This window comes from Papilio machaon, chromosome 4 (genome assembly GCF_912999745.1).
Source record: "Papilio machaon chromosome 4, ilPapMach1.1, whole genome shotgun sequence".
In the NCBI taxonomy this organism is placed as follows: Eukaryota; Metazoa; Arthropoda; class Insecta; order Lepidoptera; family Papilionidae; genus Papilio; species Papilio machaon.
In genome coordinates, this window is record NC_059989.1 from 10,322,499 (window position 1) to 10,341,214 (window position 18,716).

The following is an 18,716-nucleotide window of genomic DNA, read 5'->3' on the forward strand; positions in this document are numbered from 1 at the left end:
AGGGTTAGTAATAGATGACAAACTAACATGGAAGCCGCATATAGAAACGGTTAAGTCAAAATTAAAAGCAGTCCTAGGAGCTCTTTACAAAGCAGCTCACTGTATTCCTAAAAGAGTTAAGCCAGTTATATATAATTCTCTAGTAAAAACGCATGTTGATTACTTAATAGAAATCTGGGGATCAGCAGCATCGACTAATTTACTTTCATTACAAAAAACACAGAATAAAATTATAAAGGTATTATATCATTTTGATTACCGAACTCCAACTAATGAACTTTATAACAAAACAAAATTACTTAATGTCACTCAAATGTTTAAATTTAGGACTTGTACTCTCATAATGAACATAACAAATAAAAACATTAAGTCTAACATTTAACTCGAAAAAAGAGATAACAAACATAACTTACGTAACAAACACAAATTAAAATCAATTACTCCGCGAAATAACTATGGAAATAAAACTATTTTGTTCGAAGGCGTTCAAATGTTTAACAAACTGCCGGACGAGATAAAGAATTGTAACAGTATTAATGTTTTCAAAAATAAACTTAAATCGTATATCATCACTGAACTGTAATAATCTGTTCTCAATATTATCTACATATATAACTTTGTCATTCCTGTCAATTTAGATTCTCTTCTACAGTTGTGTTAAGGTTTATTTTGTTTTATATTAATCCTGTATTCTGTATCGATATTACGTATTAACCCGCAAGCCTGTATGTTATATCTACTTCTTTTTCTCATTGTAAGTGAAACTGTGTTTTATGAAAAATAAAGATCTTTAAACCTAAACTCGAAAAAAAAATGGAAATTATGGGTATTTATCCATTTCGAATTTTTACTCGGTTGAAATCCCAATCCCAATCCCCATCCCTCGCAGTCATCAAATGTTTCAGAGATTACCCGAAACAAACGCGAACTTGTGGACAGACAATATTACGGATACAAAATAAAGTATTATTTTCGGTCGGGTGGTAGCGCGGTGGGTGCTGTGGGCGCTGTGGGCGCGGTGAGCGCTGTTGGCGCGGTGGGCGCGGTACGCGCTGTGGGCGCGGTGGGCGCTGTATGCGCTTTGGGTGCAGTGGGCGCTGTTGGCGCTGTGGGAGCGGTGGGCGCTGTGGGAGCGGTGGGCGCTGTGGGAGCGGTGGGAGCGGTGGGCGCTGTGGGAGCGGTGGGCGCGGTACGCGCTGTGGGAGCGGTGGGCGCTGTGGGAGCGGTGGGCGCTGTTGCAGCGGTGGGCGCTGTGGGAGCGGTGGGCGCTGTGGGAGCGGTACGCGCTGTGGGCGCGGTGAGTGCTGTGGGCGCGGTATGCTCTGTGGGCGCTGTGGGCGCGGTACGCGCAGTTGGCGCGGCGGGTGCTGTAGGCGCGGTTCGCGCTGTTGGCGCTTTGTCCGCGGTGGGCGCTGTGGGCACGGTACGCGCTGTGGACGCTTTGGGCGCGGTGGCCGCTGTGGGCACGGTACACGCTGTGGGCGAGGTGGGCACGGTGGGCGCGGTGGTCGCTGTGGGCGCTTTGGGCGCGGTGGTCGCTGTGGGCGCTGTAGACACGGTACGCGCGGTGGGCGCTTTGGGCGCGGTGGTCGCTGTGGGCGCTTTGGGCGCGGTGGTCGCTGTGGGCGCTTTGGGCGCGGTGGTCGCTGTGGGCGCTGTAGACACGGTACGCGCGGTGGGCGCTTTGGGCGCGGTGGTCGCTGTGGGCGCTTTTGGCGCAGTGGTCGCTGTGGGCGCTGTAGACACGGTACGCGCGGTGGGCGCTTTGGGCGCGGTGGTCGCTGTGGGCGCTTTGGGCGCGGTGGTCGCTGTGGTCCCAGTGGGCGCGGTGGTCGCTGTGGGCGCTTTGGGCGCGGTGGTCGCTGTGGGCGCTTTTGGCGCAGTGATCGCTGTGGGCGCTGTAGACACGGTACGCGCGGTGGGCGCTTTGGGCGCGGTGGTCGCTGTGGGCACTTTGGGCGCGGTGGTCGCTGTGGGCGCTTTGGGCGCGGTGGTCCCAGTGGGCGCGGTGGTCGCTGTGGGCGCTGTAGGCACGGAAAGCGCGGTGGGCGCTTTGGGCGCGGTGGTCGCTGTAGACACGGTACGCGCGGTGGGCGCTTTGGGCGCGGTGGTCGCTTTGGGCGCGGTGGTCGCTGTGGGCGCTGTGGGCACGGTTCGCGCTGTAGGCGCGGTGGGCGCTGTGGGCGATGTCCGCCGCTCGCGCTTTGGGTGCGGCGCTCCCTCGTCGCTCTCCGCGCCCTCCTCGCCCTGGTCTGCATTCACCTCAACGTCGCGGTATTCCTGTAATCGCAATTTTAATATTGGATTATGAGCCATTTCACAATAATTGAAATAAATATTGTTCGAGTTTGGATAAAAATACTTTAAAATTTCATATATGCAGGTAGCGATGGCAAATATACACAAAGCGAGATTTTCGCGAAGGCGTGAATGGTCTCTAGGCTATCTAATAGTTTTTTTTTTACATATATATAGCAGCATAACTATTCACTTGTATCGATAAAATACCGAAGCGATCGCTGTCTATACATCTGCTATGACTAACTCGTAAGGTTGCAGATGCGTCGTCTACCATTAATCGACGGAGGAGTGGACTCACAGAGATGATATTTCCCCTTCTAATGCGTCCCCTTTACTGCCAAATCCACCTTTCTTTCCCATCCATTCCTTACAAGAAAAGGGTGGGTAGGAAAAGATGACCAAAATTAGGCTTCCAGCACGCACATTCATCAGACGTGTACGATGTACGTAAATCACGCCTAGAGATATTTGTACTTACTATAGTTGTTTTGTGCGCGTGTGACGGAGATGTAAGGCGGTGTAAGGCGGTGTAAGGCGGTGTAAGGCGTAGTAAGTCAGTGTAAGGCGGTGTAAGGCGGAGTATGGCGGTGTAAGGCGGTGTAAGGCGGAGTACGGCGGTGTAAGGCGGTGTAAGGCGGTGTAAGGCGGAGTACGGCGGTGTAAGGCGGTGTAAGGCGGTGTAAGGCGGAGTACGGCGGTGTAAGGCGGTGTAAGGCGGAGTACGGCGGTGTAAGGCGGTGTAAGGCGGTGTAAGGCGGTGTAAGGCGGTGTAAGGCGGTGTAAGACGGTGTAAGGCGGAGTACGGCGGTGTAAGGCGGTGTAAGGCGGTGTAAGGCGGTGTAAGGCGTAGTAAGTCGGTGTAAGGCGGTGTAAGGCGGAGTACGGCGGTGTAAGGCGGTGTAAGGCGGAGTACGGCGGTGTAAGGCGGTGTAAAGCGGTGTAAGGCGGAGTACGGCGGTGTAAGGCGGTGTAAGGCGGAGTACGGCGGTGTATACCTGCTTGTGGGCGTGCGCCGAGTGCGCGTGGTCGGGGCGCGCGTGGATGTCGGTGTAGAGTTTGGCTCGTGCGAAGTAGTCGTCGTAGCGGTCGCGGAGCAATGCCGCCGCCTCGGCGTTGAGCGTAGAGTCCGCGTTGGGCTCGATGAGCAAACAGCGCACGGCCAGCAGCGGGTGCGCCAGCCCGAGCTCCGGCCGCCAGTCGGGCTTCAGCGTGTTGACGTAAACCTCACCCGCCGCCGACACGTTCGGATGGAAGATCTTGGTCAGAAAGTAGGCGCGCGGCGGCGCGGCGGGGAACTCCCTGCCCAGCGCCAGCCGCACGCGGAACACACCGCCGGCGTAAGGCGTGTCCGCTTCCCATGGAAACAAACGCTTTGACTTAAAATTAGCATTCCTTTATTTAAAAACAATCAAACCACTTCTAATACCTTATCCTAAAAATATGCTTTCCAGTCCGAAGAAAATAATTAATTGAAATCTGACAATCCTGTATTTTAAGTAACAATAGATTACGTAAATGATAAAAGGAACAAAATCTCGGCCACTTACAACTTTCATTATACTCGCTTCTGCCGCAATAATTACACAGAGGGACTAGACAAAGTATCATTAGATAAGCGCAGTTGCTAAACGAAAAGTCAAAAATGTATGGAAGTGACAAACTTTCGATATGTCACGTATTTTATTCTATTAGCGATAGCGATTGTCGAATTTAACATTGTCTAGACCCGCTGGTCGGCAAAAACAAATATTTTTCGCTCCTTTAAATTTTGATGCTAAATTAATGTATATTGGTGGGTGCTTTAAAATCAAAATACATTGAAAAGAAAAAAAGCACGTCAATTTTAAAAATAACGGTGGTTTAATCAAAACAGTCTTAATATAGCCTTGAACAACATTCTTTAAATGGTGATTACTATTAAAATATGTTTATTTTGATGAAAATAAAAATAAAATAAAGTGTATGTAGATTAGATAATAAATTAAAAAGGAAACCCAACTGATTTTGTGAAAAAAAAACATAAAATTCATATTATCTATCTACTATAAATTAAAATTGAAGCCATGGTTATGGAAACTATCATATGATATGAGCTAACTGAGACAATCATTAAAATAGTACATTAAATAAGAATAATTAAGTGATTATTTATGGATTGAGTTGTAATGAGAATGTTTTTGTTTTCTTGTGTAGTTTACTTAACTCCTAACTATTCTAATATTGTTTAATGCCCATGTGTTGTCATCTAACAATGTTTCTTGTTAAGTCACTGAGTTGGCTCCTCACGATAGTGCAAGGATCCTGGATAATTCACTGTATTTTTGGATATATTTTTGATTACTCCGTATATTTTGGAGGAGAGTGAACTGTGCAAGCGCACATAAACTTCTAAGAAAATCACTTGTGTCTGTTTTTTATTTATTTTTCCTACAAAATGCAAAAAAATAATGTTTTTAATAGTGTAGTAATCCAATTCCTACTTTCAGCAACTCATTTATAAGTTTTAACTTGTTGATTTAGTCAATTTTTTCATTTGATGGTGTTGTTATTCAAAAATATTTCATTTTCTAATTGACATGTATATGGAGTACAATATAATATGGATACAACTGTGAGGTATACTGATATCTCTCGCAGTAGTTGGGAATCAGAAAAACATCTTTAAGTCATATGTTTTAAAGGTATATTTATTTAATATTTTATTTTTTAAATTCCTTGGATACCATGTTTTTCTTAAAAAGGGAGTGATCTCTTCATTCATTCACCCTTCATACCCCTTAAAACTTTAACCACCTTCTGTTTGACTGTGATAGTTTACTGCTTGAGTATATTAGAAAACATATTGTTGCAAACTCTACCATTACAGTTAAAGTATGGTAGCATTAATCATAAAGGCAAGACATATTTATGCCGGCTCCAAAATTCATTTGGTTCCACTCATACATCATGTTAGACAATACACAGAAGATCCTAAAATAAATTTCCTACTTAAAATAAGAAATTCTTAAACTCAGCATTTTGCCATTTGGAAGTATTGATTTGAAAGTTTGTTTAGCTGCAAGATAATTATGAGCTAAATCACATAGAGGCATACATAACAAGTAATGAAAAATTACTGGGCAAAGCCAAAGGTACCTGGACCGTCGATGAGGGCCACGACGTCAGTGATGTCGTTGTCCCACAGCAGCAGCTTGACGCCAGCGGGCGGATCCGCCGCCAACCGGCACATCTTGGGCACCACACTGCGCAGTACCTGCGAGCACACGTTCTCCACGTTCGACATCGCTCAGTGCCCGTGCAGTGTCCCACCGCACAACGCAACACCACAATCCCTACTTCCTTTGACTTCTATTACGTTTACACACTTAAAATAGCTACATGAAATAACTCCACAACAATATTTTCTAGGTTTCCTTTTGTTTACAGGCTTGACCCCCTGCCCTCTCCAAACCTTTTCGAATAATGTTTTAATATTTACAGTTGCAAAATATACTCAAAAATAAATACAATCTACCGTTTCGTTTTAAATTGCTATTATAGTTATAGGGATACTAACAATTTTTTTTTTAATTTTATGACCTGGTAACATAGACCTTTAGGTCATATCTTATTTGGAAAGTGTTCATTACTTTGGAGTCACTACACTTCACTTCACTAAGATTCGTCGTTTAAATTGTTTGGATTGTATTTTTTATGTAGTTAAAATGGGTTTATAGGATGTTGGATCCTGTAGTAAAATGTTAAGTGGCGGCGGGCGGGAGGAAGAAACACACTTAAATGCATTGGTAACACTCTCAGATTATGAATTATATAGATATGACTATGACACGCGCGTTCACCCGTAACCCGTAAGGGACAGATAGAGAGTACTATAGACTATACCTATATATAAGTAAAAGGATTGGGGTTACCAGTTATTTGGTGTGTCCCGAAAATGAATACTTACGATATAATTTAATATATACCAACTTATATATTCTCAATTAAATTGTAATTAATAAATGTAATAAATATAAAAAACAATACGTAATTTTTGTTTATGTGACCAAGATTAGGTAAACAGATTTTTTGGTAATACTTAGACAGGTCATAAATTCTGCCACATGTTTAATATAAAATAATTGAAACAAGTTTATTAATTATGTAACCATTTATATACCAAAATGAACTTAACAAAACATAGATTCTTATGACACTAAAGTTTATTCAAAATGACCTCCGTGATTTTGAATACAGGCCTTCAATCTGCGCGGCCAGTCGTCTATCACAGCACGAACGAGGTCCATGTCAATATCGGCGGCTGCCTTAATCAAGGATGTCTTGAGTGACTCCAAAAAAAGAATTTCCCGATATTTTTTTCCCGCGTACCGATTCATCAAAGCGCGGCATCTCTTCAGTTTTAGGTCCATTAGACGAGCATTCAAACGATGTCCTATTTTTCTTCGATATGCACGTAGCCCTAAGTCTTCATAAAAAGCTACAAAAAACATACCAATATAAAAGTCATATAATTTTAAATTACTACTATATATCATTACAGTGAACACTACATGTAAAACTACTTAATATTTAACTATTTTGATTGTAATTTCTAAGAAATAAAATGTACATGGGACAAATTAAAAAACATACTCTTTAAAATCAACGGGATAAGAAAGTATCAAATATTTAAAAAACACAGCATATACCAGAATTTAAAAACTCCTTATTTTGAAATCTGTTGAAAATAGTATAAAAAAAATACTTGTGAGCCGTCATGGGACGCCTGGCAGATGTGAAACATCGTGTGTGTACAAGTAATATGCATAAAATATTAAATATTATAATTAAATAAATAAATAATAATAATGATAATGATAGTAATGATCTGCGCCAAACTTCACGCACCTGGCGGAGCGGCGCGGGAACGACATTCAATTACTCATTCATTTCATTCCATTCATTCTCGCACTAACGCGCTAACTTGTAACACTACCAATCTACCTTTCAATAAAAACGCATCTAATCTATTTTGCAAGCAGTTTTTTATTTCTTGTTCTGTACTGAACAAAAGTAATGATAGTAATGATAGTATTGATAGTAATTATAGTAATGATAGTAATGATAGTATTGATAGTAATTATAGTAATGATAGTAATGATAGTATTGATAGTAATGATAGTATTGATAGTATTGATAGTAATTATAGTAATGATAGTAATTATAGTATTGATAGTAATGATAGTATTGATAGTAATGATAGTAATGATAGTATTGATAGTAATGATAGTAATGATAGTATTGATAGTAATGATAGTAATGATAGTATTGATAGTAATGATAGTATTGATAGTAATGATAGTAATGATAGTATTGATAGTAATGATAGTAATGATAGTATTGATAGTAATGATAGTAATGATTGTATTGATAGTAATGATAGTAATGATAGTATTCATAGTAATGATAGTATTGATAGTAATGATAGTATTGATAGTAATAATAGTAATGATAGTATTTATAGTAATGATAATAATAATAATTATTATTATTATTTCAGTATAATCTCACTAATCCGGCACTTCGATAGATCGGCACGTCCAATAATCCGGCACCCTCCGCCCACGCCTCCCTTTCCCCTCTATACATGTGCGCTTTGGCCGCACAGGTATAGAGGGCAAAGGGAGGCGTGGGCGGATGGTGCCTGTGATTATTTCAAAACTAGTTAATTACATATGTGCCTACATGTTAATTCAATTGTTCCATAATACATTACATACATTTATTCTCTCTATGAAGCAGCAACCAAATACTCATAATTTTCGAAAAACCTGTGTTGTCCCAAACAAACCAAAGCCTGGTACGCAGAAAGGGACAGAAGATAGTTATCCCTGTCTTTGTCACGTCACAGGAATTGGGTATAACTGTATCTCTCTCACTCACGGTATTATTATTACCGTGTCCAATCCAGTTATAACTCGGTCCTAGGTTACTATAATTATGGGCACTTTGAATGTACTCATATATATGACGATGTAAACGCTCCGGTGTTTTTGAGCAGAGTGGATGCTTCAATTAATTTGACGACTTTGGTTGTACTTATATAATTGATCACTTTAGGTGTTCCTATATATTTGTATATCTTGACTGCCACTATATTTATGAAGCTGACTGTACAAAACAATGTCATCTGCAAATTGTAAAATATTTACATTATTACTTTCAGTGTCTATAAATTTACAAATTTCATTAGTATAAATATTAAACAATAATGGGGATAAGGTAGCACCTTGCATTGTGCCTTTTGAGGCAGTTTTTGGACCATATAACATATTATTGTGTTTTACATAAACTGTCCTTTCATTCAAGAAATCATATATCTATTTGCAGAGTTGTCCGGGTATTCCTAGCCCTGACATAACTTTCACAAGTATACCAGGATCTATACTGTCAAAGGCACCTTGAACATCGAGGAATATACAAACAGTATGTAAGTTTTTTTCTTTTCCATGTTTCAGATCAGATATTAAAGAGATGAAACTATCAGCACAGCTACGCCCTCTTCTAAAGCCATACTGAACATTGGGAATGATATTATTAGCTTCAACATACCGGTCAAGACGGACTTTTAACATTTTTTCAAAAATTTATGCCAAGACATGAAGATAGGGAGATCGGTCTATATGAGCTAGCAAGTTCTGGTGCTTTGTCTGGTTTGAGAATTGGAATAACACACTGCGTTTTCCACGCCTGTGGAATACAGTTGTTAAGCCAAAGTAAAGTAAGTCAAGCAGAAGTAATTCCGCGTTTCCTCTGATGAGTGAGTGTCGGGGGATGGACCTAATACGAGTCCTATTTTTCTGCCATTCTATTTTAAAATTAAAGAAAACGCATCTCCGATTGCGGATGTCTATGTGCAGTGGTCGGTTCGCTATTTTGGTGATTTCAGATGGCCGCTTGCTCGTTTGACATCTTATAATACATAAAAAATACCCACGTTATCTTGTCTGTGATTTTTTTCCGGCACCAATCCCCTCCCCCCACCCCCGCCCAACATTCGAGCCGGACGTTATTATGGTCGATCACTTTACATCTCAATTCTGAATAACATTAACCTTTAAGTAGGACAAAAAGAGAATGAAAAAAATGGTGACTTTAATTATTATGATTTACTAGGAAATAAAACTAAAAGATACATTTTTACAAGTAGTGGATAAATTGAACTTAAGAAAATATTCGCCGCGAGACCGCACGCATGCGCAGTCGGTCGGGTGGTAGCGCTGTGGGCGCGGTGGGTGCTGTGGGCGCTGTGGGCGCGGTGGGCGCTGTGGGCGCGGTGGGCGCTGTGGGCGCGGCGTTATAACCGCTTGAGGATGCGGCGAGTGTCGCGGGCGCCGGCTGTCCGCCGCTCGCGCTTTGGGCGCGGCGCTCCCTCGCCGCTCTCCGCGCCCTCCCCTCCCGCTTCCCCGCCCGCTTCCCCGCCCACTTCCCCGCCCTGGTCTGCATTCACCTCAACGTCGCGGTATTCCTGTAATCGCAATTTTAATATTGGATCATGAGCCATTTCACAATATATATTTCAATGCTCGAGTTTGGATAAAAATGCTTTGAATACACAAAGCGAGATTTTCGCGGAGGCGTGAACGGTCTCGAGACGCTCTAATAGTTTTTTTTTTATATATATATAGCAGCATAACTGAATAGTTAAAGCAAGTGAATACTTGGTATCGCAAAAATACCGAAGCGACCGTTGTCTAGACATCTGCTATGATTAACTCATAAGGAGTACGGCGGTGTAAGGCGGTGTAAGGAGGAGTACGGCGGTGTAATGCGGTGTAAGGCGGAGTACGGCGGTGTAAGGCGGTGTAAGGCGGTGTAAGGCGGAGTACGGCGGTGTAAGGCGGTGTAAGGCGGTGTAAGGCGGAGTACGGCGGTGTATACCTGCTTGTGGGCGTGCGCCGAGTGCGCGTGGTCGGGGCGCGCGTGGATGTCGGTGTAGAGTTTGGCGCGTGCGAAGTAGTCGTCGTAGCGGTCGCGGAGCAATGCCGCCGCCTCGGCGTTGAGCGCAGAGTCCGCGTTGGGCGCGATGAGCAAACAGCGCACGGCCAGCAGCGCGTGCGCCAGCCCGAGCTCCGGCCGCCAGTCGCGCTTCAGCGTGTTGACGCAAACCTCACCCGCCGCCGACACGTTCGGATGGAAGATCTTGGTCAGAAAATAGGCGCGCGGCGGCGCGGCGGGGAACTCCCTGCCCAGCGCCAGCCGCACGCGGAACACACCGCCGGCGTAAGGCGTGTCCGCTTCCCATGGAAACAAACGCTTTGACTTAAAATTAGCATTCCTTTATTTAAAAACAATCAAACCACTTCTAATACCTTATCCTAAAAATATGCTTTCCAGTCCGAAGAAAATAATTAATTGAAATCTGACAATCCTGTATTTTAAGGAACAATAGATTGCGTAAATGATAAAAGGAACAAAATCTCGGCCACTTACAACTTTCATTATACTCGCTTCTGCCGCAATAATTACACAGAGGGACTAGACAAAGTATCATTCGATAAGCGCAGTTGCTAAACGAAAAGTCAAAAATGTATGGAAGTGACAAACTTTCGATATGTCACGTATTTTATTCTATTAGGGTGTTTTTCACAAAAAATGACCCTAGCAAAATCGGACTGTCCCACAACTTTAACCATTTTTATTTTTACTTTCTTATATAGGACATGTATAAGTAAAATTTCATATGACCTAGGTAAATGTTTTAAAATAGAATTAAATTATAAAGGGTCATAAAAAGCGGATATTTATTTTTATATTAAAAAAAAAGCAAAATAGGAGGTGAAGATTTCGTGTGTCCCACAGTACTCTCGGAGACTTCAAATAGGTACATCTCATTTGTAGAATATTGGTCTTTGAGTATGTTTAAGTGTTTGAACATAGTCTCTGTATGTCTTAAAGTGTCTTTTCAAGTTTTTATGTGATAAACTTATGGTTATTTTAAAAATATAACTATTTTAATACTGTCCTACGAAAACCTTAGTACCGGAAAATCCCGTTTCGTCACGGTGAATTTGATATTTTACATAAGACTAAATCTACTAATTTGTGTATTTTCTTCCTTCCTGGCAAAATTGTGATCGTTTTTGATACCGCCATTGTTGTTTTTAACGTCAATTGGAACAAAAACTGTGACGAAAGTGTTGGTGTCTTCGGCGTCCAGAAAAAGTTTTCTGGATAGTGACAGTATTTAAAAGGTAAATAAACTCGTATTCTTTTCTTTATCATATTGCTTATAAAACATAAACTAACCTTTACTAGATTAATAAAGCTAAAAACAAGTTAATTTAACAAAATATTAGTTATTTTTAATTTTAAAACTTTCGTCACGTGACATACTATCGGAACAAAATCGTGACGAACTTGAATTGTAAAGCTTAGTATACCGTGAAATATTTTAAAATTTTAATTTAATTATTAATTAAAAATTTTAGTTTCATTTCAATTAAAATACAGAAATTACATAGGATGTTAGAAACTAGTCGCAAACGATATTACCGCGAAAAACTTCTGCATGAAAGAAAGAATCGTGAAATAGAGAAAGAGAGGTTTATTGCATCTATTGATTAAAGTAATTGTGATAATTATCTCGTAAGTAAAAATTTAAAATAATCCTTAATAATATAAGTTATATGTCATCTCAAATTGATAATTCTATGTCTTTTAATACTTTTAACAGTAATAAATTTAATACTTTAAAAGTTTAATGCAGTTAAAACTTTTTATTAATAATTTTAAGTTAATACAGCGTTAACTTCTTTGTGATTGTGTTTTTAAACGCGGTGGTGTGGACACTGCTCAAATTATTCCTATTCGTAACGCACTTGTCATAATAGTCACTGTCCCATATTCTGAATAGTACAGAAATGGTTTTTTAAATATCTATTTTTCATTTTATAGTGTTTATTTAGTAATTATCAGTATTATATTATAGCCAAAAATTCCTCAATTTGCTAAATTTTTAAATTTGTTACACGTATCATTAGTAAAGACAACATTTCAAGTGCCATTTGTGAAAGAAGTGACGAACATGAAACTATTTCCCTGATTGTTTATTAATGTGATAGAAATATGCTACCTTATTGATGTTTATGGAAAGATTTTAAGTATATCTATAAGGTAAAATACGTTGATTTTCTTTCAATGCCTGGTCGTTTTATATCTGATTCATTATATTTTGTGACGCACAGGAATACTTTGCATCATATGCTGAGAGAAAAACTTGAATATTTCTTATATTTATGGTTTTATATTAATTTAAATAGCATATTTAGATAGTTAATAATGAATTGTTTCATACCAGGGACAATATGAACAATTTCATGTAAAACCAAAATTATTTTTCCTGATCGTCACAGGGTCAATTTTTCTGAAAAACACCCATTAGCGATAGCGATTGTCGAATTTAACATTGTCTAGACCCGCTGGTCAGCAAAAACAAATATTTTTCGCTCCATTAAATTTTGATGCTTAATTAATGTATATTGGTGGATGCTTTAAAATCTAAATACATTGAAAAGAAAAAAAAGCATGTCAATTTTAAAAATAACGGTGGTTTAATCAAAACAGTCTTAATATAGCCTTGAACAACATTCTTTAAATGGTGATTACTATTAAAATATGTTTATTTTGATGAAAATAAAAATAAAATAAAGTGTATGTAGATTAGATAATAAATTAAAATGAAACCCAACTGATTTTGTGAAAAGAAATATAAAATTCATGTTATCTATCTACTATAAATTAAAATTGAAGCTGTATGTGATAAAAACATTTAAAATGAAATTAACTTTTTGTAGAAGCGTATATTGAGAAATATGAATAGAAAAGACAACTAAAAATACAATGACATTAAGAATGTGTTCCTTTTTCCATATTTTAAATTCTTCTTTTTTCTTAATGCCATTTCACCAAAAATATGTAAAATCTCCTTGAACATACCGGCCACCAAAAGACTACTAGTCTTTTCAATAACCGAAGACCGGCCACCGTGAGGGAGAATCTAAAAATGTTGCCTTCTGTAACGATTGTTTAAAGGACTCAATCCTCTTTGCACTTCACCGTTACATCTCATACTAAATGCTAGTTATTCAGCTCCTGTGTATTCTCTCCTCTTCTGTAATGATAATTTCTCTCAAACTCTGTGGTGGAACTCTAATGTTCTGTGCTAATCTTCTTCGAGGCGCTGAATAATTTCTAAAACTCTGCTGTAAATGTTCTTTGTTTGTTGCTAATATATTCTGCTTAAATGTGTTGTTACTTTCTTAATTGTACAGATGAAATCTGTGTTATCACTTCGTGTATCCTCAAACTCTTATGACTGCGTATCTTGCCAATGCTGCAATGAATTCTGATTTCATCTTCTAAATAATTGTATTGTTCTGCACTTGCTAATTATTCATTTTCTCCTTATTAAAATATACTCTTTTATCTGCAAATCAGTGTGTTCCTAATTCTTCTTTAAATCTGATTTCAGACATCATTTCTTGTTGTATTGCTCTAAAGATTGTTCTGATTGATCGCACCAAGCGATGCTTCTTGTGTTCTTCAGCGATCTCAACTGTAACATTGTATAACATCTCCTAATAATTATTTCTGTGTAATTTCCATCTAATTAGTGCGCAAGTCTTGCTCGGAGGAAACGTCGATCTCCTATTTGTTTATGTCTGTCTTCTCTCATTAATTGCATAATGTAGTAAACATTAATAAAACAATTGTTTCCTCATTTGTCTTTCACCGCATGGTCTTAACTTAGATACTCTATGATACTGTTCTCCACCTTTAGAGTATGTGAATTTGTAAATTCTTTACTAAATGCTTAAATCGTCGAACGACTTGACGGTACCACACGTTGTATTTTCTTCTACAAATTGTTTGAAAATAACTTACTGATTAACTTCCATTGTCATCTCCTTTTATTATTGTCTTGTAAATTACCTTCCTCATCTTTTGTTAATGTTCCCGTAGTGTTGCTTAAGTATCATTCTGTCTACGAAAACTTCTGGAATAAATCTCGACTACTTATGTGTATGTATACTCTCTCTATCTCTCACAAAAAACTCTTTAATGTAATGATGTCATAAGTATTTCTTATATGTTGTGATTTTTCTAATATTGTAAGTGCACTTTTGTTTGTGTTGCTCTCTCTGTCTCGCTTTCTTTCTCTATGCCATTCTTGTTCTGACCTGTGTGACTCACTCGATAGACTTATTCCATTCGAGTGAACTATGCCTGTCTCCTTGTCAAATATACCATTATTGTATGACCTCAGTCCTCAGCTTAAAGTAATGGTACCTCACTTATTAAGAGACAGGTGGACCCTTTATTCCACATCATGAAAAAAGGGCTGTGACAGGGCAAAAGCAATGCAATGACATCTAGGTGGAAGGTTGTATATTGCGTCTTACCGCACTCTTAACTCATCTTACCTTCACCTATGTTTGTTACCTCGATTTGTCATCAATCCTTTTTACCGAGATTAACTCGGTAATAAACGAGGCCTGTGTGTCCTGATCATGTAGAGCGCTAACGACGTGTGTATAGTCTGTCTGAAAAAACATCTGTTAGTGCTGTTGTATACAATAACATATTGACCATGCTGCATTTTACAGGAGAAGTGTGGTGTTACTAATTAATTCTTCTCCTTCGGGTCTTTTGTTTTCCTGCTGTTGTATTCATGTTCTCCCAATATAGCTACTTCCAGGGTGTGTGACTGTCTGCTGTTTCAAATTAATATTTTACAAGATGTGAGTTTCTTACTTAATGAATAATACTGAGCGGTTGCTTAAAATGCTTTCTTGTTTCATTGTCTTTAACTTATGTATGGTTCTTGTAAAGTAATATGTTTGATAGTATTATTGATTGAGGTATCTTACAATTCTTCTGTAGTAAACTGAGCTATCAATTCTTCTTAATGAAACGTGTAAGAATACAATTGGCAACATACCGCTTATTATCCTAATACTTCTTAAGAATAGTCCAGGCTTCTGCAACTTCTCGACTTACTTGTACTGTTTCAAGCAATGTTTATTTCTTCCTTAGACTATATGAATATGATTAATAAGCTTCCATATTATTGCTGACTGAGATCTTAAAAATTGTAAAAATTGTTCTTAAAAGCGTTATTTATTACCACTCAACAGTATCCATTGGTCTTGTAAAATATGCGGCTCGAATCGGACCAAAATGTATATGGTAAAAACATTTAAAATGAAATTAACTTTTTGTAGAAGCGTATATTGAGAAACATGAATAGAAAAGACAACTAAAAATACAATGACATTAAGAATGTGTTCCTTTTTCCATATTTTAAATTCTTCTTTTTTCTTAATGCCATTTCACCAAAAATATGTAAAATCTCCTTGAACAGAAGCCATGGTTATGGAAACTATCATATGATATGAGGTAACTGAGACAATCATTAAAATAGTACATTAAATAAGAATAATTAAGTGATTATTTATGGATTGAGTTGTAATGAGAATGTTTTTGTTTTCTTGTGTAGTTTACTTAACTCCTAACTATTCTAATATTGTTTAATGCCCATGTGTTGTCATCTAACAATGTTTCTTGTTAAGTCACTGAGTTGGCTCCTCACGATAGTGCAAGGATCCTGGATAATTCACTGTATTTTTGGATATATTTTTCATTACTCCGTATATTTTGGAGGAGAGTGAACTGTGCAAGCGCACATAAACTTCTAAGAAAATCACTTGTGTCTGTTATTTATTTATTTTTCCTACAACATGCAAAAAATAATGTTTTTTAATAGTGTAGTAATCCAATTCCTACTTTCAGCAACTCATTTATAAGTTTTAACTTGTTGATTTAGTCAATTTTTTCATTTAATGGTGTTGTTATTCAAAAATATTTCATTTTCTAATTGACATGTATATGGAGTACAATATAATATGGATACAACTGTGAGGTATACTGATATCTCTCGCAGTGGTTGGGAATCAGAAAAACATCTTTAAGTCATATGTTTTAAAGGTATATTTATTTAATATTTTATTTTTTAAATTCCTTGGATACCATGTTTTTCTTTAAAAATAATAGACAATACACAGAAGATCCTAAAATAAATTTCCTACTTAAAATAGGAAACTCTTAGGACAGACTACATTACACTCAGCATTTTGCCATTTGAAAGTATTAATTTGAAAGTTTGTTTAGCTGCAAGATAATTATGAGTTAAGTCAGGCACATGGAGGCATAGCATGTAATGAAAAATTACTGGGCATAGCCAAAGGGTACCTGGACCGTCAATGAGGGCCACGACGTCAGTGATGTCGTTATCCCGCAGCAGCAGCTTGATGCCAGCGGGCGGATCCGCCGCCAACCGGCGCACCTCGCGCACCACACCGCGCAGTACCTGCGGGCACACGTTCTCCACGTTCGACATCGCTCAGTGCCCGTGCAGTGTCCCACCGCCCTCCACCATCACACGTACCGCACAACGCAACACCACAATCCCTACTTCCTTTGACTTCTATTACGTTTACACACTTAAAATAGCTACATGAAATAACTCTTTTTAAATAATAAATATTTTCTAGGTTTCCTTTTGTTAAACAGGCTTGACCCCCTGCCCTCTCCAAACCTTTTAGAATAATGTTCTTTAATATTTACAGTTGCAAAATATACTAAAAAATAAATACAATCTACCGTTTCGTTTTAAATTGCTAATAAAGGGATACGAGTCCGTATATTGTACGACCCGATAATGCACGGCCCAATAATTCATGTACAAACAAACCTTTGTTTGTACATGAATTATTGGGCCGTACATTATCAGGTCGTGCATTATCGTGGCTGTGCATTATCCAGACCGTACTGATATTGTACAGCCACGATAATGTACGGCCTGATAATTGGCGACCACTGGTCACGGAATATTAGGCCGTGCATTACTTGTACACGAATTATTTGGCTGTACTTTAACGGTACGGGGGTGATAATGCACGGCCCGATAATTCATGACCACTTCCCTGATTGGTCAGCTCACCTGGTCTCTTATTGGTCAACAGATTATTCTGTCATTTATGGTTTGTGCTTCGTTTAGATTGGGATGAAGAAAAGAAATTTTGTTGCCACTATAACAAAAAATGTAACACAAATTATAACAAATACTTAAAAAATAATAAATTTGATTTAACGCAGTTTGATAGAATTTGGTTAGGAATTACACACTGTAAATTACTTAAATAATGTTTATTATTAAACTAATAAATTGATTGAACAACAACGTAAAATAATAAAATTAAAATTCTATCTCGTGCACATATTTTCTCTACTGTTTTAAATATATCTTCCTTATAGAATCAACCTAATAGTGCAACAACCTCTTTCGATCCTCAAGAAGATCCTATTCACAACACTCCACCTCAATTTAAGACTGCACTAAATTTCTGAAGCAAGAATACCAATCTTTTAACAGACATATCGATGTAATAAATAAACGGCACACCAAATATATTGATTTTATTTCATTAAAAATTACAGTGACAATGTCAACGTAACAATTTCTAAATATAAAAATTATGAAAAATGCAAAGGTTGAAATAACACCACATCACCCATCACCTTTAGGATCGCCGAAGAGAGGTAGCTTCATCGTTTCACACAACTTTATTACCTCCTGCAGGTTCTGAATTTTCCCGAGAAGAGTGCTCCGTCTACTGTTCTACGAGGATGTTTAAAGAATCTTTCATGCGGAAGCATTAATGATGGTGCATAATAATGATCTGATGGAACTGCTGGTAAAACATCCTCCCAATGACCTACGTCACGATTCCACAGACGAACCAAACACACAAGGATTCGACACTTCTTTAGACGACAGTTTCTAATATATGGTGAGGTTAATGTAGAGAAGTAACCACTGAACTCCAGTTGAAAGACATCTGAGAGTTTGAGAAAATTGTACGACCTTATCGGTCTTCACGTCGAGGGAGGACGTTGATGTTACTGGCGAGAGACGTGAGACAATGAATGACAATGACAAAAGAAAGGAAGAAAATATATATATTGAAATAATAAAATAAAATTACTATGACGACTTGGTTGTTTATTTTGATTATTGTTAAAAGGAACATGTTGTAAAAGTTTAAAATAAAGTTTTCGTTTGCATTATCGAAGATTATATAGTGTGCCCAAGCAGTCCGTCTTTGAGTGAAGACGATGCTTTATCGCGGCAACAGCAACTCGAATTTTTCGCCGTATTTAGCATTAGAATTTTAGTACACATCTTATGTGAATACCGTCAGGGGAAATGCAGCAAAGGAATTAATCGACGAGTAAACTAAACAATCGGCAGTGTATATGCGCCAATTGCAGCTATGCACATGAAGAAGTCTCGATAGTTTAATGTTTATATG

General features: G+C 38.5%; 2 protein-coding genes across 2 annotated transcripts; both read right to left on the minus strand.

The window, feature by feature from the left end:
- Nucleotides 1-966: 966 nt before the first annotated feature.
- LOC106716268 (proteoglycan 4) lies at nucleotides 967-6,148 on the minus strand. The gene is made up of 3 exons (XM_045686869.1): nucleotides 5,437-6,148; nucleotides 3,297-3,652; nucleotides 967-2,280 (listed from the first exon to the last, which is right to left on the minus strand). The coding sequence occupies exons 1-3, from the start codon at nucleotides 5,582-5,584 to the stop codon at nucleotides 967-969; spliced, it is 1,818 nt and encodes a 605-aa protein (XP_045542825.1). The 5' UTR covers nucleotides 5,585-6,148.
- Nucleotides 6,149-9,349: 3,201 nt separating this feature from the next.
- LOC123723633 (ubiquitin-conjugating enzyme E2 S-like) lies at nucleotides 9,350-17,030 on the minus strand. The gene is made up of 3 exons (XM_045686932.1): nucleotides 16,594-17,030; nucleotides 10,222-10,577; nucleotides 9,350-9,808 (listed from the first exon to the last, which is right to left on the minus strand). Exons 1-3 carry the CDS (start codon nucleotides 16,739-16,741, stop codon nucleotides 9,638-9,640), a joined length of 675 nt encoding a protein of 224 aa, XP_045542888.1. The 5' UTR covers nucleotides 16,742-17,030; the 3' UTR covers nucleotides 9,350-9,637.
- Nucleotides 17,031-18,716: the final 1,686 nt, after the last annotated feature.

Excerpts from the sequence above, each read along its gene's own strand:
- LOC106716268 (XM_045686869.1), bottom strand. The coding sequence starts at position 5,584 with ATGTCGAACGTGGAGAACGTGTGCTCGCAGGTACTGCGCAGTGTGGTG. Across the intron at positions 3,653-5,436 it reads GGCCCTCATCGACGGTCCAG|CGGACACGCCTTACGCCGGC; the intron begins GTACCTTTGGCT and ends TTCCATGGGAAG. Across the intron at positions 2,281-3,296 it reads CGGCGCACGCCCACAAGCAG|GAATACCGCGACGTTGAGGT; the intron begins GTATACACCGCC and ends TTGCGATTACAG.
- LOC123723633 (XM_045686932.1), bottom strand. The coding sequence starts at position 16,741 with ATGTCGAACGTGGAGAACGTGTGCCCGCAGGTACTGCGCGGTGTGGTG. Across the intron at positions 10,578-16,593 it reads GGCCCTCATTGACGGTCCAG|CGGACACGCCTTACGCCGGC; the intron begins GTACCCTTTGGC and ends TTCCATGGGAAG. Across the intron at positions 9,809-10,221 it reads CGGCGCACGCCCACAAGCAG|GAATACCGCGACGTTGAGGT; the intron begins GTATACACCGCC and ends TTGCGATTACAG.